This window comes from Muntiacus reevesi, chromosome 3 (assembly GCF_963930625.1).
Source record: "Muntiacus reevesi chromosome 3, mMunRee1.1, whole genome shotgun sequence".
Taxonomy (NCBI): Eukaryota; Metazoa; Chordata; class Mammalia; order Artiodactyla; family Cervidae; genus Muntiacus; species Muntiacus reevesi.
Genome location: NC_089251.1, coordinates 209,825,244 through 209,846,995, shown reverse-complemented (window position 1 = coordinate 209,846,995; position 21,752 = coordinate 209,825,244). Strand labels below are relative to the sequence as shown.

General features: G+C 50.4%; 1 protein-coding gene across 6 annotated transcripts in view; it reads right to left on the bottom strand.

Moving 5' to 3' along the window:
• Positions 1 to 820: 820 nt before the first annotated feature.
• MGAT5 (alpha-1,6-mannosylglycoprotein 6-beta-N-acetylglucosaminyltransferase) overlaps positions 821 to 21,752 on the bottom strand; it is a 394,309-nt gene continuing 373,377 nt past the window's right edge. For all 6 annotated transcript variants that reach the window (XM_065927827.1, XM_065927826.1, XM_065927828.1 and 3 more), the window contains 2 exons: positions 8,063 to 8,220; positions 821 to 1,405 (listed from right to left, as the gene is read on the bottom strand). In XM_065927827.1, the coding sequence (XP_065783899.1) occupies positions 1,207 to 1,405; positions 8,063 to 8,220 (357 nt within the window). In that variant the 3' untranslated portion in view covers positions 821 to 1,206. The remainder of the gene's footprint in view (positions 1,406 to 8,062; positions 8,221 to 21,752) is intronic.

The window sequence follows — 21,752 nt, the reverse complement described above, 5'->3', positions numbered from 1 at the left end:
AGAGAGTGGGAAGGGGCTGGGGGAACTTGCACAAGCGCAGAGCGCGGGGGCTCCAGGGTTTGGTCCAACCTGCTGACCAGTTCAATACCCTCCTCCCCAGTATTTCTGCCTGGAGTAAAAGCCAGTATCAGATTCCTACCCCTTGCAAACCACACCCACACTCACAGTCAGCAGCCAAGACAGTGCACATTCATCCTGGCCTGCCCTTGCTCCCCCAGCCAACATCCCCTGGACTTCGGTGACATCGGACCGAGTGAATATGACACAAGCCCAGCTCAGGTGGAGCCACTAGTTCTTAGGGACCAGGTTCGCTCCTGTCCAAATCGCAGTTCAAAGACACCCCTTTCTCAAGGGGGGAAAGAGCACCACCTCCAAGTGCAAGGGAAGCTTGTAATCCTAACCAGAAATGACAGCCAAGCTGTGTGGGGGTGTGTTCCACCTCGGGGAGGGATGGAACAGACCAAAGGAGCCTGTCACTGCAAAGCAGCCCATCTCTGGCCCCTGCTGGGCTCTCTGGACCACACAGGCATTTCCCCGGACAACCAGGGGGTGCCTATCCCCTAGCCTCTGCCACCTGCTAAGCACAAGGAATTTCTTTTCTTCTGCCACCATCCACTTTGAGGAGCTAGGTAGCCACAGCTGCCCTTAATCATGCCACCAGCCCTACAGCGTACTCTGCCCAAAGCAGACAACCGTCATGTTATAGTGAAGAGGGATGGCCAACAGAGGAAAATCAGAGAAGTAGCAAGACGCGCAATCAATCCCTCTTTGCCCTCCCCAGCTCCCCCACCCTCCCTCCCAAATAAATAAATTAATGGGTTTAGGAATGTTCCCGTAGGAAGTTCTTTCCAACTAGCTTGATTCCTCCTCTGGTTTTGTTTCGTTTAAACGAATGTTGAGATTCTCTTTTTTTACCCTGGAGCAGCTGCACAGTCCCCCTACTGTAGCTCCTCCAAAATTAAAGACGAAGTTGTGCCCGGGAGAAGCCAGGTTCCCGGCCTGAGGTTGGCTCTCGTTTTGTTTTGGTGAGAGCTCCGCTGTGATGCTCTAACCGCAGCGGGACCAGTACCAAATCGAGACCTTCCACCAAAACGTTCAGGCCCTGGGGAGAGTCCCTGAATGGCGTCTGTGTCCCCGCCCCATCCTGGTGGGGCTGGAGCCACTGTCTCCCCCTGCAGAGCGTGGGCGCGGGTGGAAAGGTGGCCGCTATAGACAGTCTTTACAGAGAGCCACCTGGCCCTTGATGAAGTCCCGGCAGGGGCAGATCCTCCGGTGGCGGGCGTGGGCGCCGGCACAGCTGAACAGCAGGAGGTCGCCTTGAAACACACAGTGCTTGTTCTTGGGGTCGAAGGAGGGCGCCACGATGTCCTTGGCCAGCTCTGAGCTTTGGCAGTTCACCTCGTACCTGAAGAAGAAGAGGAAGGGGTTGGAGAGGCAGGGACCGTCCTCAGCCCTGGCCGCTTCCACCACCCTCCAGTGGGGAAGGATGTCTGGGGCCCCTGCTGACCACCCTCTGACCCAGCCGTCCTCACCTCTGGGAACCCGGGCTGGAGAAGGGCATGTGAGCGCCTGGATGTGGATGTGGCTACAGTATGTGTTCAAGGCTGCCTAGGGAAGCACTGTCCGTCACAGAGAAGAACTGGAAATAACCTGAAGACTCAGCACGTGGGGAACGGCTGGGTCCCCTGTGGCTCAGCTGTGTTATCAGAGTCACACGCAGCACTTGACAAGGAGGTAGGAATGCGACCACCAGCAAGAGAGCAAGTAATAACCGGGGGTGCAGTGTATCTACATGTGTGTGTGTGTGCGCGTGTGCACACACAGAGTGAGTGTGGGAGGGAGAGTGAGGGGGAGAGAGAGGGAGAAGAGAGAAAAAGAGGGAGACAGGAAGAGGGAAAGAACGTAGAGCAGGTACACTAAAGATTTAACAGTGGTTACTTCTGAGAAGTGAGACTGGGACAATGATATGCATTATTTAAATGCTTTTTAAGAACATTTTAAAACTATGTCTATTTTTAAAATTAATGCTTAGAGAGATTTCTGTTGTATGACCTTCGTCTCCCGCTGGAGAGCAATCAGATGGTCTCCTGGGCATGGTGTGTCCTGGGGCCTCAATTCATGGGACCTTTGCAGTCGCCTTCCATGGCTGTGGCAATAGAATGTCCTACCACTCACCCTGGTCCCCGGCCCCTGAGGGTTCTGGATGCGCAGAGCAGGGACTGAGTCCAGGCCCTGATCTCAAGCCCATGTTCTTGCTCCTCCCCTATCTTCTCCCACCCGTCTGGCTGTGGGCTGCAGACCCCTGGGGTTTTGCTTCCTTAGGCTGAAACCCCCACCTGGGGGGCTCAGGAGAACAGTGTTGGCCTCTCATCTCAAAGAAGAGCCACGTAAGTTCTCTTCCTAGCTGGGGTGTTTGGGTCCCACCATCCTGTCCCCCATTGTCCCACATGCCTGGTGGGGAACAGCTCAGAGAAGGTGGCCAGACAGATCTGAGTTTGCATCCTGGCTTCATCTCTTATGAGCCGTGTGGCCCTGGACCAATGCCTGAGCCTCCCCGTGACTCAGTTTCCTTTTCTGTGAAATGGGGATAAATAACCCTTGACTCACAGGGAAGGTCATGTGCTTAGTCGCCTAGTCATGTCTGACTCTTTGCAATTCTCTGGACTGGAGCCTACCAGGCTCCTCTGTCCATGGGATTTTTCAGGCAAGAATACTGGAGTGGGTTGCCATTCCCTTCTCCAGATCATCTTCCTGACCCTGGAATCGAACCTGCATCTCCTGTGTTTCCTGAACTGCAGGCGAATTCTTTACCCACTCACAGGGGGAAAGCACGGGGATTAAATTAATGTTTACAGAGCAGCTGGCAGAGTCCAGCTCTGAGTAAGCATTCAACGCATGAGAACTAGCATGATCGCGCCCACTGGTCGATGCTGGGTGGACTGCCACCTTCTGCCCTCACCCCACACTGTGAATTTACACACATGCCAAGTATCTCCATTTTGCTTTGTTCACAGAAGTCCTGATTCTTGCTGGCAGGGAGGGGATTCGGGCGGGGAACCTGAGGTTTCCTGCCGCTTCTGGAAAGCTTCCAAATGTTGGGAGGAAAGCATCTGACCCCCACCCCCACCCAGTGTTACTCCTGTCCGCTCGCCTTCCTTGGGCCAACTAACTGCCTAGGCCCACCTGCCCCCTTGCCGGCACTAATCTGTGATTTCCAGCGCATCTCCTGGGCTTCTGGTGAGTTCCCCGAGGCCTCCAGCCCAGCTCCTGGCTCTCAGGAGGGCAGCGCCCCCTCCTGTCCTGCAGTCTCCAGGGAGCTCTGTGACTTCTCTAAGTGGCCTAACACCTCCTGATGTTCAGGGTGCCAGCTGGGAGACGGAAGCACCCAGAGGATTAGGGTCATGGTGAGGGCAAGGAGCTGGGGGCTCCATGGACTTCCTAAAGGAAACACAAGTCAGAGTCAGGGCCCACCTGGTCCTGCCTATTTCCTGGCCAACACTGAAAGAGGGTCTCCAGAGCCCAGCTGGGCATGAAGTTTCCACATGGAATGTGGCCTTGGGATCCAGATTTGTGCTTATGCTATTGATGTATTTAGGTGAATCATGGCAGCTGCTGTGTCTTAATGCAAGCCATCTGCCTGGCACACCGCTCATCAGGGGCGTGAAGTCTCCAGAATTCATCTCGGACCCCGTGGCGAGTGGGAGGGACTGTCACGAGCCAGGGAGAAACACGCCTGCTCCTGGCCTCCTGGACTTGGACTCCAGGCCCAGCGTACCAGGGTGTGAGCACATGTGCCCATGGCCACGAGGCTGCAGCAGCAGCCGGTCCAGGGCTGATGTCCAAAGACCACCACAAAGCGTGGTGGGCGGTCCCCGGAGCCTCGGGTGACCAGCAAGCTCCCCAGAGGCTCAGCTGAGTGGTGGTGGGGCCACCCTTGGGTGCGACCCGATCCCTGGCCTGGGGTCTCTGTCCACAGCCCCGGGCCTGCAGAGAGGCCCCTCGAGCATCCTTGCTGAGCTCAGCAGGGGGAGGGGACCTTCCCAATCTCTGGAGCACATCCTCACCCCGACGTGGTCCCTTGCCTCTTCAGGGCGTGTGTGTTGCTGTCCTGCCTCTGTTCCTAGCATGTCTGTCTTGCCTGCACGGGCGTGTACACACACACACACACACACACACCCCTTGTGCTGTTTCCATTCTGCGGCCCCTGGGTGCTCGCCTCTCTCTAACTGCCCTCAACAGCTTCACTCACAGGATGGGAACTGGGGCTTCTGAGGCCCTTCAGCCCTCACCGGAGAGCTTAGAGCTCTTGAAACAGAAGAAAAAGGCAAGGCCTCCCCCTCCCCATGGGGACGCCTATTTCCCAAGAGAACAGAAGCCCCGCAGCCCTCTCCACACGCAGACCCACGCGGGATGAAAGGAAGGAAGCCGGGCCCCACCTACGGGTCTCCTTCCTCCCCTCCCTCCTCCCCCGATTCCACCTTGCTAATCCCAACCTCGTATCCACCAAGTCTCCCCAGGCTCACTAGTCACCACTCTGAAGCACTGAGGCACCACAGTGCTCACAATCCAGGCTTCGTGGCTTACAATTCCTCTTCCAAAAAAAAAAACAACACCCCAAACTCAATAAATTAATATTTTAGAGGATACAACTTGCAATGGTAGCAACATTACAAAGAAGATCTTCCACGAACATGTGTTTCTATTTCTGGGGGTGAGGTGCTCCCCCCGGACCCCATCAGCATGGACTCCGGCTCTTTCCAGGACCTCTGTCCTCTGACCTCTCAGGGGTGGTCTGGGTCAAGTTGCACCTGAATCACGCATGCTTTGTGGTCCCCTCTCCATCACTCCCAGAGCCCCGCCTGAGCAGGAGCTCCAAGACCAGCTGCCTGACTCCCTGAGTCCAGACGACAGCATGGGACAGTTGACACCTGTCGTATCAAGTCACACCGCATGGTGAGGATAGGCCGGGGACACCCGGAGACGGAGAGGAGCTTCAACTCAGAGCCAGGCCCCAAGCTGGAGGAGAAACAGCAGCCTGGGCTCGGAGGAGCCGCTCACCGCTGAGTGGCCATGAATATGGATCAGCCGGGACGGCCGCATTGGGGAGGCACTTGGCAGACTTGCCAGAGCGCTGTGACGTTATCAGTATTTACCAGTGCAGAAACGAAGGTGTTCAATAGGGCTCTCGTGTTCAGAAAATTAATTTCAGGTGGCTCTGTTGCAAAATTAGCATGTGCAGCAGCCTCCTAGGGAGAAAACCCACAGATCTTCAAGGGGCTAGGTGGGCGGGGGCTGCTGAGTCATGCCTCGGCAAAGGGCCTGGCCCGGGGTAGCCCCTCACCCAGGCCTTCTGCTGCCCTGGGCTCGGCCTGGTGCACGGGATTGCCGGTGGGGGACGGGGTGGGCTTTGGGGGGGGCGGGCGCTCGCTTTTCTGGCCGCAGCCCAGTGACTTCAGGCCTGCTCCATGGCCCACGCTCTTGGAGGGAAGGACTGTGCTGAGCACCATCACTGCGGCTGTCCCCATTCCACAGGTGGGAAGACTGACAGAACAGAGGAAACGCGTCCACTGGCTCCCCTTCCAGTTCCCCTGCAGGCTCGGCAGGGCCCTGGGCTCTCTGAGCCGGGCCCTGACCCTCCTGCAGCCCTGCCCCCGGCCTGGCCAGGAAGGCCCATGCCTCTGAGCCGTCCCATCAGGGTTCCCTCCTCCAGAGGCAGGCGGGGCTACCTCTACACGTGGACATTTGACAGTCTGTCCCTAGTGAAGCCAGATTTCCTGACAGAGGGAGACACTCAGGGTTCTCAGGAAGCCACCTTCGTACAGGAGTGGCCTGCAACAGGGGTGAGTGGGAAGCTCCTCCTGCACTTAGAATTGGGGACACGTGCTCTGGAGGTAGAAACTTCTAGCACCACAGACATCAGACCAGCGCTGCCTCTCACATGGCATCACCGGCTGCAAAGCAGGATGCCAACCCACTCTGCTGGTCTGGCCTCTATTCTGCTGGTGGAATTGAGGCCACCTCTGATCCTGGTCTTCATGTTAAAAAAGAAAAACGAGAAAAAATAGCATCCCCTGAGTCCCTACTCAGGAAAGGAGCCCTGCAGGCAAGATGCTAGAGATCACGTTTCCTCTCTGAAAAGGGTTTTACACCTTATTACTTGAGGTGAGCATAATAAGGCTTACAGGCAGGGCCAGGCCAGCTCAGACCACTGCCCAGATAGATGCAGTGGCCAACTGTGCTCTAACAGGGCGCGAAGCCAGAATGGAGACCCGTAAGCCTGGGGCCCCAAGTCCATCTGTTCCGAAGACTGGGGCAGGGGCTTCCCTGGTGGCTCAGGTGGTAAAGAATCCCCCTGCCATTGCAGAAGACACAGGTTCGATCCCTGGCTAGGTAGGAGCCCACATGCAACGACTGCGTCTGTGCTCCAGAGCCCGGAAGCTACCAACTACTGAGCCCATGTGCCTCGGAGCAACTGAGCCCAGGCTCCACAACTGCTGAAGCCCGAGTGCCTGGAGCCCATGCTCCACAACAAGAGAAGTCACTGCGATGAGAAGCCCGTGCACCACAACTAGAGACTTGTCCTCCCTCGCTGCAACGAGAAAATCCTGTGCAGCAACGAGAAAATCCTGTGCAGCAACAAAGACCCAGCATAGCCAATAAATAAGTTAAAAAAAAAAAAATACTGGGACCTAACTACTGCTCTGCAGAATATCTGGGGTTGGGAGAACAAATCCCCTCGGGGAAAAGACCACATTAGAGCTATTGAGGTTGGGAGGGAGGTGACAGGTAATTAACTAGGTTGTGGCCCAGTGAGTGAAAGTCGCTCAGTCGTGTCCAACTCTTTTCAACCCCATGGACCATACGGTCCATGGAATTCTCCAGGCCAGAATACTGGAGTGGGTAGCCTTTCCCCTCTTCAGGGGGTCTTTCCAACCCGGGATCGAACCCACATCTCCCTCATTACAGGTGGAATCTTTACCAGCTGAGTCACAGGTCCAGGGTGGGTGCGATAAATATCGAGGCACAAATTTAGCCCTGACTGAGGTCATGAGTCAGAGGCCAGAAGAAAGCTCACATGAAAATTTGGAAAATGCAAACACCAAACTCAAAATGCCACCACAAAAGGAAATGAACGGTGTTAAAGAAAGTAAATGGTTCCCTGGTAGCTAAGTGGTAAAGAACCTGCCTGCCAATGCAGGAGACGTGGGCTCATTCCCTGGGTCTGGAAGATGCCCTGGGGAAGGCAACCCACTCCAGTATTCTTGCGTGGAGAATCCTATGGAAAGAGGAGCCTGGCAGGCTATAGACCACGGGGTTGCAGAGTTGAACATGACTTACCAACTAAACAACAACAACTGTAAGTAACACAAGCAGCACAAGGGAAGCAATGCCGGCGAGAGAGAAGACCCCACTGGGCGACTCTGTAATTCCAGTGCTGGGCCCGCCACCCTGCTCGGGGACCCTCAGGGACCCAGCAGTGCAGGCTCACAGCTGGGATGCACTCACTCCAAAACGGCTGAAATAAAGTACAAAGGGGACGGGGCTTCAGGAGGGCAGGGCGGCAGTGGATTTGCTGTGGGCAGTTCTGTGCCAGCTCCTTGCCCACATTTTTCATTCCTCCCTGACTCCAGGGTTGAAGACTGTCACTCTGCTAGATGCCATCTGGGGACCAGGCTTCAGCCTGGGACCTCAGGGGCGGGTCCGTCCATGCTTGCGGTCTGGGCCCATCTTGGCTCTTATGCTTCTTGGGTACGAATTAGCTAACTGACACCTCCTACCATCTCCAAGCCCAGACTTGGCATTATTTATGCACATACAACACCCCCATTTGAATTCTAAATGTATCAGCAGGCCCGGTGACCTCATCTACCTAACAGTAGAAATGCTAGGCCAACTTTCTCTGGGTAGGGGGAGATGTGGTGTGACCCGCTCCTTCTCCACAATTTATTCCAACAGCCCCTGAACCTAGAGCCTAGAAACGCAAACTTCATCCCTGTCAACCCAACTCTAAGCCCGAGGCGAGCTGGAGGCGGAGCTGCCCCTCCCGCGCTCCGGCACTTACTTCAGCAGGTCCTTGTCCTTGTTGAGATGCTGGAAGAAGGACGGCTCACAGATGAGCTGGTTCTCCTGACAGACTTGCTTGCAGGACTGCCCGGGCTCGGCAAATTTTACCTGCAGGGCACTCAGGGGCGGCCACATCACTTGCCCGTGGCAGAAGTCCTAGAATGACAATGAAACTGTCAGGCAAGGGACCAGGGATGCGGGTGGGGGGTTCCCCGGTCTGCCAACCAGTCCCAACAAGCTGGAGCACTGGCTGTGTGAGAGTGGAGACGGGCAGAGGATGAGAGCCAGACAGACTCAGGCTGGGATCTCAGCTAGAACAGGCCTTGGCCTTGCCGCCTCTGCTCACCAGCTTCCTATGCCCAGCACCATGCCTGCCAGTAACGGGCTATCCCTTCATGTCCACGATGATACAGTCGAGCTATTTGAAGTCTCCGCCCTTGAAGGCCCATCTCCAGGCCCACGTTCACCAGCTGTTCCATTCCCTCCGCCCTAATTCCTAAGACATTTTCAGCGACTACCTAATCTGACACAGAATTTAACAACGGTTACCTAATATAACACTGTTCTGTGAGTGCTCGTTTCAACTCAGGGAAGCAAAAGAGGTCTGTAGGTCTCTGGAATAGAACCTATCGTGGGGACATGGTCTTGATAGAAGCTCAGTTGGTTGAAACAAATATAACACAAATTCAATCGCTAGAGAAGCTGTCCGAGGATGTGTGATAGGAGGTGAAGTAACCTGGTCCCCACTGAGAGGAGAGGCACCCGGAGGCAGGGAAGGTGGGGGTGTGCTCAGGATGGGGCTGGTTGGTCATTCCTGGGATCTACTGGGAGCGGAGGAAACACACACGTCCAAGGGAGTAACGGGCAGGGAGGACTAGGAGGAAACATGTGCAGCAGGGATGAGCTGAGCGGTAGGGAGAAAGGTGAACTGGGACCAGGGATAGGGCAGGTGAGGAGCGGGAACTCTCCCCGACCTGGGACCCCAGCTTTCATCTCAGCCATGCCAGGAGCAAGTCTGAACAGGTACCAGGGGTGGGAATTCAGGTACCACTGACACCTGGAGCCCGCTCTGCTTAAATGTTGCTGATGGAACCCTAGTCAAAGCCCTCCAAATCCCTGAGCCATCCAACCTGCAAAAGAAAAACTGTGTTTGTTTAACTTCTTTTGGGGTGGGCTAGGCCTCGGGGTGCCCAGTGATGGCTAGGATCCTGGGCTCTCAACTCTACTTGGAGGAATTCACCCCAGACATATGGGACACATGGGGCAGAGAAACCTACTCAGGACACAGGGAAACGTAAGCAATGTTGTTGAGAGGAGAAGTGGAAGACTTGAAACAAACTAAAGGTTGTATATAAATAGGTTGTGTTTAAACACCGAGAGCCAGACATCCTGGAGTGTGAAGTCAAGTGGGCCTTAGGAAGCATCACTGTGAACAAAGCTTGTGGAGGTGATGGAATTCCAGCTGAGTTATTTCAAATCCTAAAAGATGATGCTGCTAAAGTGCTACACTCAATATGCCAGCAAATTTGGAAAGCTCAGCAGTGGCTACAGGACAGGAAAAGGTCAGTTTTCACTCCAATCCCAAAGAAAGGCAACGCAAAAGAATGTTCAAACTATCACACAATTGCACTCATCTCACACACTAGCAAAGTAATGCTCAAAATTCTCCAAGTTAGGCTTCAAAAGTATGTGAACCAAGAATTTCCACATGTTCAAGCTTGATTTAGAAAAAGGTAGAGGAACCAGAGATCAAATGGCCAACATCCATTGCAACATAGAAAAAGCAAGAGAATTCCAGAAAAATATCTACTTCTGCTTCATTGACTAAGCCAAAGCCTTTGACAGTGTGGATCACAACAAACTATGGAAAATTCTTAAAGAGATGGGAATTACAGACCACTTTACCTGCCTCCTGAGAAACCTGTATGCAGGTCAAGAAACAACAGTTAGAACCAGACATGGAACAATGGACTGATTCCAAATCAGGAAAGGAGTACGTCAAGGCTGTATACTGTCACCCTGCTTATTTAACTTATAAGCAGAGGACATCATGCGAAATGCCAGGCTGGATGCAGGACAAGCTGGAATTAAGATTACCAGGAGAAATATCAATAACCTCAGATAAGCAGATGACACCACTCTTATGGCAGAAAGCAAAGTGGAACTAAAGAGCCTCTTGATGAAAGTGAAAGAGGAGTGAAAAAGCTGGCCTAAAACTCAATATTCAAAAACCTAAGATCATGGCATCCAGTCCCATCACTTCATGAGAAATAAATGAGGAAACAAGAGAAACAGTGACAGACTTTATTTTCTTGAACTCCAAAATCACTGCGGATGGTGACTACAGCTGTGAAGTTAAAAGACGCTTGCTCCTTGGAAGAAAAGCTATGACAAATCTAGACAGCATAAAAAAGCAGAGACATTACTTTGCTGACAAAGGTCCATCTAGTCAAAGCTATGGCTTTTCCAGTGGTCATATAAGGATGTGAGAGTTGGACCATAAAGGCTGAGTGCTGAAGAACTGATGCTTTTGAACTGTGGCGTTCGAGAAGATTCTTGAGAGTCCCTTGGACTTCAAGGAGATCAAACCAGTCAATCCTAAAGAAAATCAATCTTGAATATTCATTGGAGGGACTGATGTTGAAGCTCCAATAGTTTGACCACCTGATGCCAAGAGCTGGGTCATTAGAAAAGACCATGCTGTTGGGAAAGATTGGAGGCAGGAGAAGGGGACGACAGAGGACGAGATGGCTGGATGGCATCACCAACTCGATGGGCATGAGTGTGAGCAAGCTCTGGGAGTTGGTGATAGACAGGGAAGCCTGGTGTGCTGCAATCCATACAGTCGTAAAGAGTCAGACACCAGTGGCTGAACTGAAGTGAAACAATCTAAAGGTTGTATTTAAACAGGTAACTGTTCAGATACAAAGAAAACCAAGCAATGTAATAGGTTACTATGCCCTGACATGGAAACATCTCCAGTGCAAATTGAGAAGGGAAAAAAATAGGTTGAATGCGGGTATATAGTGTGTTTCCATTTGTGTCAATACACATAATCAGGCCTGTGTTCCTGTAAGAATATTTCTGGCACCACTAAGAAAAGGAAATGGATAACAGGGTTGGGGATCATCAGGGAATTTAATTTTCAGTGTATGTCCTTCTGGAATATTCTTTTCCCTCTTGCTTTCTCTCTATCCTCTTTGTGGATGGGGAGCTGGTTAACCATCTCAGGCTTTCAGAACTGGAGCCAGCAGGGACAGGTTCCATGCTCCTCCTGTTGGTCACGTGGAGCATTGCAGGACTGGGCCCTGCAGGGTCCCTGAACAGCGAGATGGGTGAAGCCCCAGAATGCAGGCCAGAGATGCATCCAGGGGGCCCTACAGTGCTGTTTGCATTTTTCCTCTTTCAAACCTCAGCCTCTTCATCAGAAAAATGTAGATGATGAAACTGATGATTCCCTATGGTTCCTGCTTCTCCCTGCTTCCTTGCTGAAGGAGGTGAAGCTATTACACGTGGAGGAAGGTAACTGGCAAGTAGGCTTCTATTCCAGTCTCCTCATCAGGGCTTGAGATCCCACCAGTAAGGTGAACTTGCTGTCGTCTCCCACGTTACATCGTCATGTGAGGCTGTGCATGCTTGAGCCTGAGTGCGTGCGTGCTCAAGTGGCTTTCGACTCTGCAGCGCCATTGACTACAGCCCGCCAGCCTCCTCTGGCCATGGGATTCTCCAGGCAAGAATACTAGAGTGGGTATTTGCTCCTCCAGGGGATCTTCCCAACCCAGGGATCCGAACCCTCCTGTGTCTCCTGCGTTGGCAGGCGGGTTCTTTACCACTAGCGCCACCTGGGAAGCCCAAGTGAGTTTGGGGCTTAACAAATACCTCACAGCGTGAGGTCAGGAACTCTAGAGCCTGAATTTGTATCAGCTGACAGCAGAAGATTCCAGAATGGTCTAATAATTCAGATATGAAAGAAATGCACTGGTTTAATAGGATCCAGTTTAAGGTTTTGACAGTGCCACAGGGCAGAGAGTAAGCAGAGTGTCCTCCTATCTCACAGCCCAGGGCTGGAAGACCTCATCTAGGTCTTCAGATTTGTGATCATCTTCAGCATAATCCATGGAGTTGCTAAGACTGGTGTAACACAATTATTTCGGTCTGGACACTGTTACTAAGGGTGACAGCATAATGGCAGACCCAGGCACCCGGAATGGGAACCCTGAGTGTTCACTGGTGGCTGTCACTCTCTAACCAGGCAGCATATGGAAACTTACTGGCCGAACTTTGAAAATATGTCCATCAAATAGGAAGGAAGATGCATGATGATCAACATAGTTATTGCTGATCAAAGCTGAGCATGTACATGGATATTTGGAAAAGGCTAAGCATTGGATTTTTGGCTTGTTTCTCTGGCTGGCTACTGTAAGCAAAAAAACTGATGCTTTTGAACTTTGGTGTCAGAGAAGACTCTTGAGAGTCCCTTGGACTTCAAGGAGATCAAACCAGTCCATCCTAAAGGAGATCAGTACTGAATATTCATTGGAAGGACTGATGCTGAAGCTGGAGCTCCAATACTTTGGCCACCTGATGCAAAGAGCTGAGTCATTAGAAAAGACCCTGATGCTGGGAAAGATTGGAGGCAGGAGGAGAAGGAGACGACAGAGGATGAGATTATTGGATAGCATCACTGACTCAATGGACATGAGTTTGAAGCAAGCTCTGGGAGTTGGTGATGGATAGGGAAGCCTGGCGTGCTGCAGTCCATGGGGTTGCAGTCAGATGTGACTGAGCGACTGAACTGACTGACTGTAAGCAACTTTGCCTATAAGTCTTTAGGAGAAATCTGATAGTGTTTACAGCCATTAAGTATTATAATAAAGAGATTCAAAGTCTAACGGACACCAAAGCCTCCTGAGTGACTGTACACAACAGGCAAACAACTAGGAACCCTGGATCACTGGACACCATGACACCTGAAGATGCAAACGCTGGCTTCTACAGCTTGGTAAGAACACTGCAGAACGTCCCTCCTACAGGCAGTGAGAGCTGAGGGTGGTGTCTACACCTGCAGAGTCTGGTGGACTCTTCAGAGACTGCTTCTTATTCATTCTGAGCCTCACGTGGTTATGCGACGCAGTCCAAGGGATAAAACTGAAACGGGGAGAAAGATTCTTGCTTGTTAAACTAGGAGGTGGTGGGGCCAGGGAATGTGCTTCCGATCCGAGACCTAGATTTGAGGCCTTGGCCTCACCAGGGCGGGGCTTCGGGCACACTGCCCTGCCTCTGGCCCTGCCTCTGGTCCATGCGGAGTGATGCTGCCAGGCCGTGGGTGGCGCAGCTGGGCTGAAGGCTGGCAAACAGCAGGCGCTCCCCTAACGCTCACCACCCTCCCCTGGTCCCTCTGTGGAGGCGGTGCCTGTGTCCTGTGTTGGGCTCTGGAGGCATTGCGGCGCTGGCGTGTGCAGAAGCAGGAGTGCTGGATAGATGGAGCCCTGGGCCTTGTCCCCAAGCAGGGCAGACCGAGCCCACCTGCTGAGTTCTTACTAAGCCCCTGCAGCCGCCAGCGCTGGTTCCCTTTAGCAGGAGAGCTTAACTCAACTCCACATGAACCCCTGGGTCCCGGTCACCCTTGCTTTGGCTCACCGGGGGCTGGGCCGGTATCCTCTCACTAGTCTGTTCTGGGTACCAGTAGGACCAGAAATAATAAAGATATATGGGTGGGAGTGTAAACTGGTGCAGCCACTGTCGAAAACAGCATGCAGGTTCCTCAAAAAAACTAAAAATAGAGTTGTCACATGATCCAGCAATCCCAATCCTGGACACACACCTGGAGAAGAGTCTAATTTGAAGATATAAATGCACCCCAATGTTCACAGCGGCACTACTTAGAATGGCCAGGACATGGACACAACCTAAATGTTCATGGAAAGACAAAAGGTGAAAGGAGACATGACATACATGTATACATACATGTAATAATACATATGTATGATGGAATGCCACTCAGCCACGAAAAAGAATGAGATAATGCCATGTGCAGCAACACGGATGGGCCTAGAGTGTCCTATTAAGTCAGAAGGAGAAAGACAACTACCATATGATATCACTCATATGTGCAATCTAAAACAAAACGTGTGAATCTGTCTATGAAACAGAGACTCTCAGACGTAGAGAACTGGCGTGTGTTTGTGAAAGAGGGCAGGGGGGTGAGGGAAAGATGGATCGGGAGTTTGGGACCAGCAGACGCAAACTAATATATATGTAAAAGTGAATCACTCTGCTATACACCAGAAACTACAGAACATCACAAGTAACTATACTTCAATAAAATACATTTTAAAAAAAGAACGAAATAGGGAAAATAGCGGCAGGCCCCTTTTAAGGCTTGGTGAACCATGTGGAAAGCCTGAAGGTGAACGGGCTTGAAGACAGGGAAAATGAAAGTGTCCCCAGTCTATGTGACAACAGGTGAGGCAGGAGGGACTGGGGATCCAAGTTACGGTTCTGCCTCCAGCTGCGGGACTTCACAAATGCCCCTCACGTTCCCTCTGCCTGCTTTCACGTCTAAATGCAGATAATACCATTCGTCCTTATATAACTCCTGTGAGATAAAAAATGAAGTGACTCTTACGAGGGTACCCGTGAAAGTGTTAGTCGCTCAGTCATGTCCGACTCTTTACAACCCCAGGGAACACAATCCACCAGGCTCCTCTGTCCATGGGATTCTCCAGGCAAGAGTATTGAAGTGGGTTGCCATTCCCTTCTCCAGGGGATCTTCTGGATCCAGGGATTGAACCCAGGTCTCCTGCACTGAAGATGGATTCTTTAGTATGTAAGCCCCCAGAGAAGCCAAGAGGGCGCTGAGAGATGTTAAATATCCCAAGGTGGAACATTATTTGCTGCCAGGGTTCAGAGGGAGAAGTCGAGTTGCCTGGATTACCTATGACAATCGTCCACAGGGGCCATCTCTTTGTCCAGCTGCTTGCAGGACACAATTGACGCAATAGCTTGTCATAAACCTCTTCTCACCCCAGGTGCCAGCCCCGCTGGGTGCTCACGGAAAGTGAGAGGTCCTCTGTTTCACTCAACCTCAGCATCAGCTAACAGGGCAACGCCAACTGGCCTCATCTCCTTGTTCACTCACTCAATTCACTCGTTTGTTCATTTGACAAATACTGTACTTGCTAAGAAGCAGAAAAGCATAAGGGTTTGGAGTTCGGATTGCTTAGGTTTGAATCTCAGCTCCTCCGAGCAGCTGAGTGTTCTTGGCGAGCCCCATAACCTTTCTTGGCCTCAGTTTCCTCAACTGTAAAATGATGAAAACGTCAGCAGTGACCTCAGAGAGCTGTGGAGGGGAGTAAAGTAATTATAATGTGTGAAATGCTCAGAAATGTGCATGATCAAACACCATGGGTTGGCTCTTACTGTTATTATGAGCAAGGGACTTTTCTACACCCTTGGGGATGACTTGGTTAAAAAACAAAAAAAAGGAACTAAAACACCTGCCTTTATAGAGCTTCTTTTCAGTGAGGGAGATAGAGAAACTAAATGAATAAATTATATGTAATGTTAAAAGCTAGTAATTGCTCTAAATAAAATGAAGTGAGGATAAGGAATTAGGATTGTTGGGGAAGAGGGTATTCAGATAAGGCATCACTGAGAAGGCAACATTGAAGAAAAGACCCGAGGAAGGAAAAGTGTGAGCCACGCAAGTGTCTGGGATGGACATAACAGAAAGCAGCAAACGAAGGGCGAAGGCCGTGACAGCAAAGCGTCCGGCGGGTTCTAGGAGGAGCGGGCTGTTCCATGCAGCCTGAGCTGTGAGTGTGTGTGTGTGTACGTGTGTGTGTGTGTGCGCATGTGTGTGTGCATGTGTGTGCATGTGTGTGTGTGTGCATGCGTTGCGGGCTGGAAGTAGGAAGAGATGGTATCTGGGAGGTCAGAGCACCTAGAGCTTGGGCACGGGGATGGCCCATATAAAGCCTTGGCTTTTCCTTGAAGTGAGATAGAAGCTACTGGAGAATTCTGGGCAGAGGAGTGACAGGATCTGCTGAGTTGAGAACAGTAGACAGGAGCAGAAGCTGGAACAGAGAGACAGTTAGGAAGCCACACAGCAGTGCAGAGAGAGAGAGGACAGCCTTGGGCATCTTTTTCCAACAAACCTCCATGAAATGCTCATAGGGTGGCTTTGAAGGGTCTCTCAGGCATCCGTTCAAAACTTAACGAACAACTATTAACACTCACCCTGGGTGCTGGAAATCTGAATGTGGATGAGACAGAGTCTCTGGGGACAAAGGCCCGCACTTAAAAAAATTACAGAACAGTACACAACAGATGTCCAACCAGGATGCAAAGGCCACTGAGAGGAGAGAGAGAATTAACTCTGGGGACGGGAAGGGGTGGGGGTAGTGTCAGAGAAGGCTTCCAGGAAATAGGGGCTTCCGGGCTGGGTTTGGTAGGCTAACTAGGAGTCGGTGGCTTAGCACAAACGCAGTGTTTTGCAGATAATTGGTGCTCAATAACGAGCCACGGAACAGCACTGAATGGTTTTGGCATCCTGGGGCTTTGATAGAAATAGAAAAAGATACTATTCTAACCCAGAAGCTTTACATAACCACAAGAGACATAAACAGTAATTTCCAATCTGGTTAACAAGCTCACTTAGACACAGAACATCTGCAATCCCCTCTAATAATGATTTTAGCCAGTCACCAAATTTCCCTAAGTTTGCTTCAGTATGAAATTTCCCGATAGTAACAACAGTAAGAAAGGTCTATTAATCAACATACTTATGAGAAGTAATGTTCTGAGCCAATGAACACAACGTACTATGAACAAGAAGTAAGGGAGATGCCTTTGTCACAGAGGCTAAGTAACAGTATGGAGAAAATGTGATTCACCTAACACCCAAAGAGCTGGAGAAGACACGGGGTGGGGAGAAGGGGAGGCTGCTCCCTTGGAGAGAAGTGCCTGGTTGCAGGTAATGGGATCTTTTCCATAAAACCTCCACCTTGAGTGGATGTCTGGCTAAACCTTTGATTGAGTTATTATACCCATGACATATCAGGTGCAGGTGGATTCAGATACAGGTCTGGAAGCAGGATCTAAAGGAAGTAAGGTCAGGGATTTGCAAAAGAAAAAAAAAGGGTGGGCAATGGAAAGCAGGTTCAAGGTTATGAAATTGGGATTTGGGCCAAGTTTAGCCAGCTAGGTGAGGGGTAAGGGGTATATTTGTTATTTATGTTACAGCAGAGGAATCCAGAGCCAAGCACAGAAAAAGTGTTTAATATATCATGTGTGACTGATTGAATTAAACACATTTCAGTTGCTTGCTGGTACCTGCCATTCTCAGCTTCTGCTGTCCTCAAAAAGAGTGAACTCTGTCCATGGGTGGCCCCCGGGGCTGATTCCCAGCAGCAGGTGCAAATTTACATTTCCACAAGGGAAACAGAGAAGGTGGTCTTGAAGCTGAGCTGTGGTGACTAATCTCTATGGTGATCTTTATACTGCAAGTCAACAAGCTCATGTTGCAAAGATTTAGACATGAACCTCCCACATTTCAAACTCTTCTACACGAGCAGTCTATGGGGAGAAACAAAAACATATGTGCACATATATGCGAATGTTCAAGGTAGCACTCCACTCTTCACAAAAGCCAAAAGGTGGAAATGACCCATGGGTCAATCAGTGGGAGAATGGGTAAACAAACTGTGGTCTATCCACACAATGGAATACTATTCAGCAATGAAAAAGAATGACGTGCTAAAGCATGCCACAGTATACGTGAACCATACAAAGATTATGCTGAGAAATTGCACGAGGCACAGAAGAGCTTTTTAGGGTGATGGAGATGTTGTAAAACTAGACTGTGGTAGCGGTTGCCCAACCCTAATAATTAACAACAACAAAAAGCCCCACTGAATGAAATGCTCTTACCACAAGCTCTTCAGCTATATTTTCTACGTCCTGTAAAAACCCTATAAATGCTATACAGGGTGATTGTGCTCACATCATTTTGCAAGAAGCTGTGTCTTTTACGTGAAAAGCAAGTAAATTGGTTTCTGGGCTCCTGCAGTAGAAGTTAAGGCTTTCAGAGGACCTACTCGGTGCCAGGTACCCTCTCAGCCTTAAACATGCATTCATTTCTTGATTCCTCTACCAATCCCAGGGGTGGGTTGTGGTTTCCCCACTGGACAGAAGAGGAATCAGCATGCAGAGGTTAGGAAACCTGACCCAGGTCACCGAGAGTGCGGCTAAACCCGAAGTGAACTTGGCTGTCAGGCTCCAGTGAACTTGGCTGTCAGGCTCCAGGGCCTAGCACTCAGTCGTTACCACTTAACCCCCCTGGGTTCAGGAATGGCTGGGCAAACAGCAACCACTAATTTTTCAAAAGAGTGAGTACTTCTTAAGCAACTGCCAGCCTTCTCCCTGTTTCCGTTCCTCTTCCTCTTTCCCTGTGACCTGGCACTTCCACCCCCCCCTGCGCTGAGCTATCCAGATTCCCTGCCAGGTTTGTTCCTGCATCTAGAACATGCCCCTTGCAGGTCAGGATGGGCCCCCATGAACCAGATTTCCCAGCAGCTAAAGTTGATTCCAATGCGGCTCTTGGAGTTAACTCTTTTCTCCTCCTCCCTATCTCCAGAGTGCTTTTCTCATAAACTATACAGCTCCTTGCAAAATAATGTGAGCATGGCTTTCAGAAATTAACCTGAGCATTGACATTCCATCAAAAGAACTTGCTCTCTACTCTCTGGCCTGAGGCAAGCACCTAAGTCTTTCCCAAGAAATGCATAAGGAGAACCTTAACAAGCCTGAACACACCCAGATTAGGGGAGAAGAGTGCTCTGGATCTTGGAATACATTGGATTTTTCTCCCTGGCACGAGCTCCTACTGCTCAAGAGGGTGCTTCTCTCGGAGAGCAATACAACAGGGCTTGCTATGCAAATCGACACTATTAGCACAGTAGAGGGAATGGGGGCATTAAGGGAAAAAGCAAGTGGTTTTCCTAAAGCCAGGATTCATTCCCATTGGGTGCCGCCCAGTCTGGAGGGGCAGGTTTCCTGCTGTCAAGCACTCTACAGAATACACGCTGAGGCCCAGGGCTTTCTCAATTGTGGTCAAATGGCATCCTCTGGCCCCCATTGCCTGGGGTGAGTGTGATGAAAAACCTTGAAAGGGTTCTGGGATAAAAGCTTCCTTATTCCCTTAGCAGACCACATGGAGGGCTCTGAAGGCAGAGATCAGCCTAATTAGGGCTGTGGCGCTCCTACGATTTAAGAGACGGCAAGCATGCACTGCCACCACCCTTCAGAGCGTGAGGCTTTCCTGTTCACACCAGAAACAGCCTCTGCCTCTCACTGCTCTTTGAAGATGGTCTTTGGGCGGCAAAAATACTGAACGCTCCATGTTCTGAAACACCAGAGCCTGGAGCTAATCGTTAAGAGGCAGAAGACCCGATCTGTGAACCAATCGGGTCTTGCCTTGCTAATTTCCTTCTGGAGTTGGGGAACATTATGGCTTCAAGAAAACCCTCCCTGGAGGTCTAGGATAAACTCAAAATAGGCCCCTTTATTGCTCATTAGCAGCACTGAGAGAATGCTGAACAAGAAATGCCCCTAAACACAAATGATTCCTAGAGTGACTTTTCTAAAACACCAATCTGATAGCATCACTGCCCTATTCCTGAATTAAAATCTGTCTGCAGCCTCCTCTTGTCCCAGAATCAAATTCTGAGTTCTTGAGCTGAGCCTCAGCATCTTTTCATGATGTATCTCCTCCGACCTCTTCTTGCATCATCTCTCTCTTTTCAGTCACAGCGCCAACCTTCCAATTCACCACCATTTCTCTTTTTCCCCCAGGCCTTTGGACCTCAGCCTCTCAGGTACTCCCACTTTGCCTTCAGGACTCATCTCCTGCAAAGTGCTTCCAGACACTCTCCTCCCTTCCCCCGTCCCCACCCTGCACCTGAGTTACGTGATCCCAAAGCACACCTGGCTAGTCGCTGTGACAGGTGTAATCACTGGCAGCAGCACTGCCTATCATTCTGACCTTGAAGCTACTTGAGGACAGGGACTCATCCCTCCACACCTCTTCTTCCCCAACTCCGGGCACAGTCTGCAGTCCCCTCCAGTTGACAAATACTTACAGAGCAGATGCATGAATAACAGCAGGCAGAAAAGAAACTCCTGGGTTTCTGTGAGCTGCAGAGCTCTGCAGAAGAAACTCTACCCAGGAGAAGTGTGAAAGGGCAATTTTATGAGCATGTTTTCTAGGAGACAATTTTATTAATTGTCTCTCTGAGTCATTAGGGTTCAGATGAGCCTCCTGGATCTTGGCACACAGGAATGAAAAGCACACACACTCATTGCCCTCCTCATTCATTTAATCATTCTTTCAGGTTTGTGCACCTTCTCCCTGCCAGGCAGAGGACTGGGCACTTGGATGTCAAGGGGATCAAACTGGGTGTGGCCCTGCATCACTGATCATTTAACAAGGTCTATTTGGGGAACAAATAGACCTTCCTGTTTGAAAGGAAATCTAGTAATAGGTTTAAAAAGAATGGGTCACCTGACAACTTCTAAGGACTGGCTGGCATTCAAGAATCTTAAGGAAGAAAGATGGCCTTCAAATAAATATGATAAAGTCTTTTCAAATATCATATGATACCACTTCCACTTATATGTGGATTCTAAAAAATGATACAAGTGAACTTTTTTTTTATAAAACATAAACGGACTCACAGACATTAAACAGAAAACAAGCTTATGGTTACCAAAGAGGAAAGTGGTGGTGGTCGGGGGATAAGTTAGGAGTTTGGGATTAACATACACACACTAGGGACAGCGACAGTCACTCAGTTGTGTCTGATTCTTTGCGACCCCGTGGACTGTAGCCCGCCAGGCTCCTGTGTCCACGGGATTCTTCAGGCAAGAATACTGGAGTGGGTTGCCATTTCCTACTCCAAGGGATCTTTCCGATCAGGGATTGAACCCAGATCTCCTGCATTTCAGGCAGATTCTTTACCAACTGAGCCACCAGGGAAGCCATATACACATGAATATATATATATATATAAACTAATCAACAAGGACCCACTGTATAGCACAGAGAACTATACTTAATATTCTGTAATGACCTACATGGGAAAACGATCTGAAAAAGAATGCACCTGTGTAACTTCATCACTTTGCTGTTTCCTGAAACTAATACAGTATTGTAAATCATCTACACTCTGATATAAAATTCAAAATGTCTTTTCACAATGTGGTGGAGAGTAACCATTCTCCCTCAGAGGAAGCTGAGACAGGAAAGGTGGGAGTGGGTTCTGGCAGGGATCCTGGTAAGATCTCAGCCTCCGGGAAGGGTAGTAAAGTCTGTGATGTGTTAAAATCTCACTGCCACAAGCCACAGCATCCCTGTCTGCACCTTTGGGAAGGGCTGGCAGCTTCTTGAGATCAAAGATGGAAAGTATAGCTCTGGGACAAGTGTCACTGCCTAAGGCTCCAGCAATGCTGTTGGAGCAAGCCTGCATGGACTCAAACCAACCCAGCGTCCAACCCTGATTCCATGACTGAGCCCTACGACCGAGACTCTTGGTTCTTGTTATCCAGAGAATGGGTGATGATTGCTACCTCCCAGGATTACTGTGAGGATAAATAAGATGATGTGTTGGGATGTAAAGTCTGTATGT